The following is a 10,270-nucleotide window of genomic DNA, read 5'->3' on the forward strand; positions in this document are numbered from 1 at the left end:
TAATTAGTAGTCGCTCCCCGTTGTTCCTTTTGGGGATATCGTCCATGCGCACCGTAAGACGAACGCCTTACGACGAACGCCACACGACGAGTGCCATTCGACCACCTCCCCAAAGACTCAGGGTCGGCGACCCCCCCGGAACCTACACATCCGTATTCATTCATCCCTCCTGCATCCCTCCATTCCTTCACTGTCAATAAATCACTCAAACCTCCCCAATGGTCAATGGTGTGTTTATTCCTACTGGTGAAATGGAGTTGGAACAACAGATGTTCAGGAGGAGGAGAAACGCACCTTGGCCCTGCCCTTCAGGCCACTCTCCGCCCCCCACGTCAATCTACCTGTCCCTATTTATACCTGCCCAGTACCACCCAGAATCCTCCATGTTTCGCCCGCGTCGCTGCGTCGCACACTAGCCGCCTTCCTACAGGCTTCTCGCAACCCACCCCCACCCCTTCACCACCTATTAAACAAAACTCTCTCCTCTCCTTCTCAGGTTCTTGCGGGGGATATCGTCCATGCGCACCGTAAGACGAACGCCTTACGACGAACGCCACACGACGAGTGCCATTCGACCACCTCCCCAAAGACTCAGGGTCGGCGACCCCCCCGGAACCTACACATCCGTATTCATTCATCCCTCCTGCATCCCTCCATTCCTTCACTGTCAATAAATCACTCAAACCTCCCCAATGGTCAATGGTGTGTTTATTCCTACTGGTGAATAGTGCCTTCACTGCCTTGCATGGTTTACTCCACCATGCGTGAATGGGTGAATGTAAATTCAGATTCTAAAATACTGTGCTATATACAGTAAATGCACCATTTACGATTTATTACCCCATAAAAAGCTAAGAGGCACCAGCTGAGTACTTAGCAGTTGAAAAATACCATCTGGTAGATCAATTAAATATCATTAGTTAGGTTCTATTAACCACGTGAACCCTGGTGTCCTTATTATGGGCATGTCATAATTGGCAAACATTCAAAGAAAATATCCTATCAACATAACTGTACTTGCACAGTAGATCAACTATGAATGAATTAATGAATGATTTTCAGTCTTTGTTTACAACGAATAAAAACACACTTGTGTGGACTTACAAGAAGATCATCACCACAAATGTACATATCTAATCAACTCGCACACAAAATCCAAATTCAATGACCAAAAAATGTTGTAGGCTGAAGCACAATGCTTGTTCTTGTATTTGACAAAGATATTTTCTGTAGCAGGGAAAAAAGCAGGGGGCCGAAGTACCAACCACTCAATGATGTACATTATTATAAGTGGTTATGTATATTACATATAAATATAATTGCATTGTATGTTACAACTACACTTGTTTTGAAGCTCAGTTATTAAATTCCAAATACAATAATGTTGAACATTTATCTTTTATTTTTTTATTTTGCAAAAATTTGAACACAATTTTGTGTTACCAGGAGGAGGCAGTATAGAGACCAGGATTACTGCATGTTTTTGTGAGGGTACCTACAGTAGACATGGGGCGAACATGTAAACGCCACACAGAAAGGCCCTTGCGCCAACCCCACCTATGTGCGCTGATGCCCCCCTATCTACAACGACCTCAGATCAGACAAGAGGACCCGCTGAATTTAAGCCTCTATGATTTAAGCGGAGGAAAATAAACTAACACGGATTGTTAGACGCCCCCAGCGTCCCTGCCGAGAATCGACCCCGGGACCTTCTAGCTGTGAGGCGACAGCGCTACCGACTGCGCCTCCCTGCGGGACCTTGCCCCTGAAACCATTGATCCAAAAAATAACATTTCCCGCAGACTGAGGTATTTTGAGTTCACCGCACGCACGCACTCACGCACGCACGCACGCACGCACGCACGCACGCACGCACGCACACACTTCATAATGTCAAACTCTAACGCTTGTTTATCTTGTCTTGGCTATAGCGGTTCTGAACTCTGAAATAGAAATGTGTAACCCATGAGGGCATTATAATGAGCAGCCATCATGGTGGATATTCTGAATTGCATGTATTGGAGTAGCAGTGGAACAACGTGCCAGTACTTGAGTCAGTATAGTATAGATACTCCTGGGCAAATATTATTCAAAACCAGGACACAACTGATTTGTAGCTCAGCATGAAATGCATTCTTACTCATACATCGTGTCATAGGTTGTAGACTTTGGTTAAAGAATGTTAAAGTGTATAAATCACACTTTTGTAGTGGCAGACAATATGTAGGCAATGAGGCATGAATAACATACATGAGTGGCAGTCAATAGAGATATAGCCTCGGAAACACAGATGTTTTTATTTACATGGAGAAAAATAAAAGTCTGGGACCGAGTCCACTTCAATTCGGCATAGATATTCAAATACCCCCCAAATACCCTCCAATATTCAGTATTCAGGCGCTTTGGTGTAGAGCACATCCAAGCCTTCTACAAAAACCTAGGTGTTTGTAAATGATTTATGATTTTAAGCTGACAATGGTAACAACTGAGGAGGTCATGACAATATTCCCTCCGAATTTCTCAGTGACTAGGCCATCTCTATAGCTCCAATCATCACCCACATAATAAACCTCTCCATCAAACAGGGACAGGTCCCCCAAGAAAGGGAGCAAATTAGACCCCGGCAACTACCGCCCTATTTCTATTCTTAGCTCCATCTCGAAAGTGATGGAAAAAATAGTCTATGAACAGGTTGAAAAGTTGCCACAAAAAAGATGTATGTATGAATTCCAATCTGGCTTCAGAACATCCCATTCCGTTGACACATGCCTCTTCTATTTGAGCGACCACATCAAACACGAGGTGGATGCTGGCAAATACTGCGGAATGGTCATGCTGGACCTCCAAAAGGCTTTTGACACCGTGAACCACTCCATACTGGTTAACAAGCTAAAAGCAATTGGTTTTGATCAGTGGGCTGGATGCAATCCTACCTGGAGGGGAGAGAACAGATGGTGGAGGTGAACGGAACACTGTCCCCCCCCCCCCCCCCCCCCCTCCCAGTGAGCTGTAGCGTTCCACAAGGAAGCATACTAGGACCTTTACTGTTCCTAATATATGTAAACGACATGACATCAGCTTGTGAATGCAATTTGTTCCTGTTCGCAGATGACTCAGCACTGCTGGTCTCGGACAGGAACAAACTGCAGGTGGAAAAGGCCCTCAGCTCTGAACTCGGTAGAATCTGCACCTGGCTCGCTGATAACAAACCTGGGAAAAACTGAATCCATTCTATTTGGATCAAATAGTAATCTTAGCAAGGCAGATGGCTTCTTGGTTAGAGTGGGTGACAATATTATCAAATATGAAAAAAAAAGATGAAATTACCTACCTAGGTTCCATCCTGGAGGCAAATCTTTCCGGTGATAAAATGGCCACCAACGTAATCAAAAAGGTCAACCAAAGAACAAGATTCCTATACAGGATCTCCTCACTGGTCAACAAAAACACCTTGAAGACCCTAACAGGAGCCCTCGTACAAGGTTTCTTCGACTATGCTTGCACCTCCTGGTACCACAGCACCTCTAAGGCCCTTAAAACAATTAAGGCTCCAGACTTCCCAAAACAAACTGGTCAGGCTACTACTTGGCCTCACTTCCCTCACCCACCTCACCCCTGCCCACTTTGACAGGCTGGAATGGCTTAGGGTTGACGACAGAGTACAGTAGCACCTTGCAATGGGTCTGGTCCACAAGATTCGCTACACCACCAAGATACCCATGTACCTGTCTAAATTCTTCCTTAATGTCAACAAAGTCCACACCCACAACACCAGAGGGAGTACAACTAACCATGTGCAACCCAGATTCGGCACAAACAAGGGACTAAATTATTTTCGCTCCTATGCCACCAAAATGTGGAACGCCCTACGGGGCCCTAGGGGGGCAGCGGTGGCCCAGGGGCAGAGTGGCTGGATGGAAACCGCAAGGTTGCCAGTTCGAACCCGGGCTCCCCCAGAGTTGGTGTCGAAGTGTCCTTGAGCAAGACACTGAACCCCTAATTGCTCCTGATGTGCTGGTTGGTGCCTTGCATGGTTTCCGCCGCCATCAGTGTGTGAATGGGTGAATGTAATACACAATCTCTGTGAAGCGCCTTGGATAAAGGCGCTATATAAATGCACCATTTACCATTTTTTACCCTACCAGTGTCATGATCTGTCTCTCCACAGACCATGTCAGCCCTGGCCACTCCCACTTTCCATTCCACACTGCAGTCCCATGTACTCACCTGTCTCCAACTCCCTCGTCATCCCACCTGTGAACTATTCTACAATCAACCTTCCCCCTATAAGACTGGACTCATAGCAAGCATGCATTGTCAGTTCATAGTTTGATGTTGTCGGTGCATGTTTCCAGTTTGACTACCATGTCATTTTCTGTTTGGTTCCTGAGTGATAATTATTCCTGTTCCTGCGTTCTACTCAAGTGTGAGACTTATGCCTTGATTTCCTGAGTTCTACTTCAGTGTAAGATTTTTGCCATTATTTCATTATTAAATACTTTGACACCGTTTCCTGTGACTCTGCACATTGGGTTCAAACCATCTCTGCATCCTAACAACCAGTACCAACAGTCATTAAGACATGCGAATCCCTTGACTCCTTCAAAACTGCTCTCAAAGGGCACCTATGAACGGCTGCAATTCGAAACTGGCCCCCGTAAATTCTGAATCCCCCACCCACCCCTGTTCCCCCTCACTGTATGTTTCTTTTCTCTTTTTACCTCCTATGATGATTTCCTGTTTTGACTATATAGTTTGTATATTCGTACGTCTCTAAATGTTTTGATGAATTCAAAATGGTGGGCCCTATTGTAAACAAGTGTAATGCTTTATGGTGTCGTCCACTCACAGTTAACAGTTTTTGTATTGAGTTGTACTTGAAATGTACTGTAATTCTGCAAACTTTTAATAAATCAATCAATCAAAAAAGTTGAGCAGTTTTTGTGTGAATTTTGCCTTCTGACCTCCAAATAGTATACCTGTACTCCATGTCTTTCTAGATAAAAACCTTTCAGAAATAATTTCCAAAAATGAAAACAGCAAACGTACAGTAGCAGGAGGGACGGACAACATAATGCCTCATAATGACTGTAGGCCGGCAGCAGCCGTAGACAGGCTTAGCACTGCTGCACTTCATCACTGTGCCGCTCCAAATGGTCCAGGTTGTTACCAGCATTGTACACCTCATTAAGTCAGTGCACCCTGTCCCATCATATTTCAAACTCTCCACCATCATCCCTGGGCAAACATCTCCCAGCATACTCCCGCCTCAATGATTTCAGTCCATTAGCTCTTACTTCTGTTGCTATAAAACTCCCCCTTTTTTAACCTAAAGAATTCTCATCTCTGGATCCCTTTCAATTAGCCGTTCCGTGGAGGATGCGGTCACCTTTGCATTGCATCAATCACTAGAACACCTGGTCTCCAGGATGTCAGTACTATCAAACCCCCTGAAACTCAATTGAGTCAATAACTGACTCTTCTATCTATATCTGGATATAGAGCTGCCATGTCAAATAGGCAACAAAGGGTGATGGTGAACAATCATGCATCCCTCCCGCCCGGTCTCACTGGCGCCCTTCAAGTCTATGTGTACTCTCTCCATGGCTCTTTTCTCTGTACACCATCTTGCATCCAATGACAGAACAAATACACAAATGACACAAACTTACTGGAGTCAGTCAACAAGACCCAGCTCCACACCATGATTAGCTCAGCAAAAACAAGGGAATGACCAAACTCATGGCATCTGAAAAACACAAAGGCCTATTCACATCAACTGCAATCGCATCACAACGGAGTGTTTCAAATTCCTTGGAAGTATTCGCTTATCATCCATCACAGTTTGGTACAGTAATAATCTGGACCATCACTCACAACACAAAATGCAGCTCATTATACAAAGAGCATCCTAAAGAGCCAGACCGATGGCTGGTTTGGCCGATAATTGGCCATACATTTTATAGACATCGGATCTGCAATTATGCATTCAATGTGTCCCGATTTTAACCACTTTAAACCTGGCGTCATATTTTGGGCATGTCGGTTATATGCAAACATGTTCAAACCTTTACAAAGGTTTAGCGTTGTGGGCTTGCAGTTCGGCTATTTTTGACAAACTTTAATCAAAGCTAAGTTTTTAAAATGTATTAGAATTGATTTAGTCCTTTTTTTTTGCACAAAATAGCAGTCAAAAATATCATAATCAGTGGTCTAGGCAAAGATCTGGCATCGGCCGGGCTCTAAATATCACTCCCCCGTCCCCTCAGTAGAATCCCTCTTCATCCAATGAATAATTAAACATGCCAACATCATTATATCTGACCAGATCAGCCCAGCATCTATTCCCATATCAGCCCAGCATCTATTCCCATATCAGCCCAGCATCTATTCCATATCAGCCCAGCATCTATTCCAGCTGCTGTGCTCTGGAAGCCGCTTCAGAACGACATCCAGTGCATTTTGACTAATACATTTGTCTGATAGTAATGAATTAATCATTGCAATAGAGTGTTTAACAATAGTCTCCATATCTCTCCAGTTTTTTATTAAACAGAAAAATGCATTTTCAGGTCAGGATACCAATTGTATCCAATCAGGAGAGAAAACTCACACAGGATGCATGGGGATTAAATAAGTGAAATTGAAAGTGCTGACACAAAGAAATGAGCAGACAAAATTTGAACTTGAACAATGTAAAATTGAATGTGATAATGGGCATTGTCTCCTGATTGGCTGAAATTCGCAACCCACCTGAAAATGTATTTTCTGTTTATTAAATAGCTGAAGAGATGGGGAGACCCCTGTTATAGAACAAACACTTCCATAGCAATAATTACTATCGTATAAATGCAGTGTTAAACTTGTAGCAAACAACTTTGTGTTTTTGCCAACAAATATCACTTACCCTACCTTCAATAATCTGATAAATAAATCATCATATTTTTCACTATTAAACAACACAATTTTATGGCATGCCATCTAGAAGTGTCTGTCTGTCTGTCTGTCTATCTATCTATCTATCTGTCTGTCTGTCTGTCTGTCTGTCTGTCTGTCTGTCTGTCTGTCTGTCTGTCTGTCTGTCTGTCTGTCTGTCTGCAGGGCTAATCTTGAAAACCACTGGACCGATAAGTGCCAAAAGCCCTGTAAATCCCCCAATTTCCTTGTGTGTGTGCGTGTGTGTGTGTGTGTGTGTGTGTGTGTGTGTGTGTGTGTGTGTGTGTGTGTGTGTGTGTGTGTGTGTGTGTGTGTGTGTGTGTGTGTGTGTGTGTGTGTGTGCGTGTGCATGTGTGTTTCACAGATCTCATATCAACAATCCCATCGTGCCTAGCATCCTGGGCATGTCGTAATTGGCAACAATTAATTAATAGAAAATAACCAATCTGTTTTCACAAAGGGATTTCCTGGGGGATACTGGCCAACTGAAGTATATCGGATTTAAGTGGTGAATAACTGTAGCAAGGGAGTCATGAGATGTTGAACTAAATGAGTTGCTGCACTTGTGCTGTGGTTGTAAATTTGGCTTTTCAAAGCATGCGCTCATGGAGCAGCATTGACTAACCAACTGCCACACAGCAGCCGGCAACCTCAAGTTAGCAAAGTGCAACACCACATTTGGTCAGTCATCCTATTCAGTAAAAGGGATACACTGTGGAATGCCCTACCTACCAACTGAAATAAAAAGACAAACTGATCTCAAATTATTTAATAATAAAGTTAAACTCATTTTAAAACATTGAAGTGTAATTGGGAAATGTTATTGCTTTTGTACTTTAGATTAGATGCATGTATATTTGTAAACGACTGTTTTTAGTATAGATAGATATTTGTATAGAAAGGCAAGGGACTGGGGTTGCAAATTAGCCTTGGCTATAAACCCTATGTACAATGCAACGGTTTCATGTTTTTCATGTATAAATAAAATAAAAATAAACAGTCACCAATATGAAGAGACAGACACACATGCGCTGTGCACGCACGCCATGCATGTGCGCACACACAATTTCCTTTTTTTAGCCTAACCCTAGCCTAGGGTGTAGGACGGTTTACCCTAACCCCATATGAGCTACAGTCGTGAGCTTGCAAATCAACTATTTTTGGTGCACAACAGTGACGACACGGGGCGGGACTCCAACCCAAACCGCTATGTGTATTTCAAACAGTCTGCTATACTTATGGGGACATTTGGCCCTCACAAGTATATTAATACACACTGAACAATGAATGGGTAGTGCAAGTCCACTGAAGTGGCAAAAGTAGTTGGGGAGAGAAATCAATTTGGGCAAAAACCATTAGCATGGAACACTGGGTCTGAATGACTATTGAATCAGAATGAATTATATAAGGAACATTGTTTGAAAGAGAAAAGGGGCCACACCAGCAGATCCCAAGAGGTAGTTAACCAATAATGATTTTATGCACCAATACGTCTCACTCAGCAACCACTTCAGAGGAGGAGAGTGTAATTGAACCCAGAGCACCTTTAGACCGCTGTCACAACCGCAACCCCGTTTTCTGCCCCACGAAGGGAGGGTCTGCCCTGTACACTAAGAGCCTTAATTAGTATCATCGGTAACACCTGTGAAGGAAGTCGGAAGATGCACGGAACTAAGTAGGAATAGTTATTTCCAAATGTGCATTCAGAAAACAAACAACGCCTTGTGGCATGTACTGACCTTTGCTTGAAGGTTGGGGATAATGGAAAACACTGTAATATATCAATGGAGAAGACCTTTCTAGAGGCTCCGACTATCAACAACTTGTGCCTCCGGTTACATCAAGATTAGTTGTGTGTAAAATTAAGCCAGTCTTTTAGGGAAGATGCCACTGGCACTGCATGTATTAACAGAAGATTAGGGTAAAATGCATCTGTCCTGTTGTCTGTTGAGAATGTGATTACATGACACCATCATGTAATTCGGTAATTTCTAACAGCAGTCATGGATGAAGACTCCCCCTCCCTCGAACAATAGTTCAAGGGTGAGAATCTTCACACTGCAGCTTGATGGAGGTGTGTCGCGTATGTGTGTGTGTGTGTCAATATATTGCGTGCTATATAAAACACACACACGCACACACACACACACACACACACACACACACACACACACACACACACACACACACACACACACACACACAATGATTGGCTGGAAGGCGTGTCATTCTGTGCCATGATTGGCTGAGCATCGCATAACGGGTGTGCCACATCAGAGCCGTAAAAGAGAGTCGCGACACGCTTTGATCTCGCCACAAAGCGGGGTGCACTATAGTTCCAAACATTGTAACTACCGCATTGAGATAGAATGAGCACATTATTACAATGGGAGTCAACGCTAGAGTCATCACTCTCATACTAGATCACGCTGTTCCACATGAGCCAATATCAGATATTTCATGCTGTGAGCCTGTGATTGGCTGGAAGGTGTGTCATCCTGCATCGTGATTGGCTGAGCATGGCATAACAGGTGTACCACATGAGTCAATATAAGTGGCAGAGTGGGAGAGATGTCATCAGACATTGCACAACACTCTCCTCATAACGAGATTGTCTTCCCTTAATCTCCTCAGTGGCTGGAGCAATTGATCTGAATTTGCACACAGGCATATATAGGAGAATATAGACAATATAATACATATTGTGATGTCACCGTATATTGTCCAATCATATGAGGGGAAAAAAGTATAAATAATAAAAGTAAAAATCATTCACCTGAATAGTGCTAATAGTTGCTACTACTAGGGATGTTTAGCAATACAAATGCAATGCATATTCAATAAAGAATTTTCCTGGGAGCAGAGAAACAGTGTGCGGACATCCCTTCCTTTTCAATGCATCACACAACCCATGAAAAAGCTCTGCACATACTGCGCGCGCGCGTGAGTGTGTGTGAGTGTGTGTGTGTGTGTGTGTGGGGGGGGGGGGGGTATCTATCCGAATTAATGTTGACATGACAATGATTAGGCTACAGGATCACAGCATCCCTACAGTGCTGCCTGCAGGGCAATGAGGGCATCATTATCCCAGCCCAGATGTTTCCTACAACTTGGGGTCCCAAACCTTTACAATGAAGTTAGTAGCCATGAGCCAGAGACAATTCAAGATAGCATGTTGCTCTAGAACTGTCTGGGTCAAATAAGCAACTTACCTACCTAACAAAAGCAATTTCACTTCTCTCGCCGCTTTGTCGCCGTCTTCACGGAGGTTCTTGTCGATCATCTTGGATCTCTCGACAGCGGCTTTATCATCGGCGCTCACCGTGCAGCCCAT

The 10,270-nt window shown here is 43.6% G+C and overlaps 1 protein-coding gene across 1 annotated transcript in view; it reads right to left on the reverse strand.

The window, feature by feature from the left end:
* Nucleotides 1-10,270, reverse strand: part of gnai2b (guanine nucleotide binding protein (G protein), alpha inhibiting activity polypeptide 2b) — a gene marked incomplete at both ends in the record, with an annotated part of 75,235 nt that extends 64,965 nt beyond the window's left edge. The window contains one exon of the mRNA XM_079509189.1: nt 10,153-10,270. Within this exon, the coding sequence (XP_079365315.1) occupies nt 10,153-10,270 (118 nt within the window). The remainder of the gene's footprint in view (nt 1-10,152) is intronic.

This window comes from Electrona antarctica, assembly GCF_951216825.1.
Source record: "Electrona antarctica genome assembly, chromosome: 9".
Classification (NCBI taxonomy): domain Eukaryota; kingdom Metazoa; phylum Chordata; class Actinopteri; order Myctophiformes; family Myctophidae; genus Electrona; species Electrona antarctica.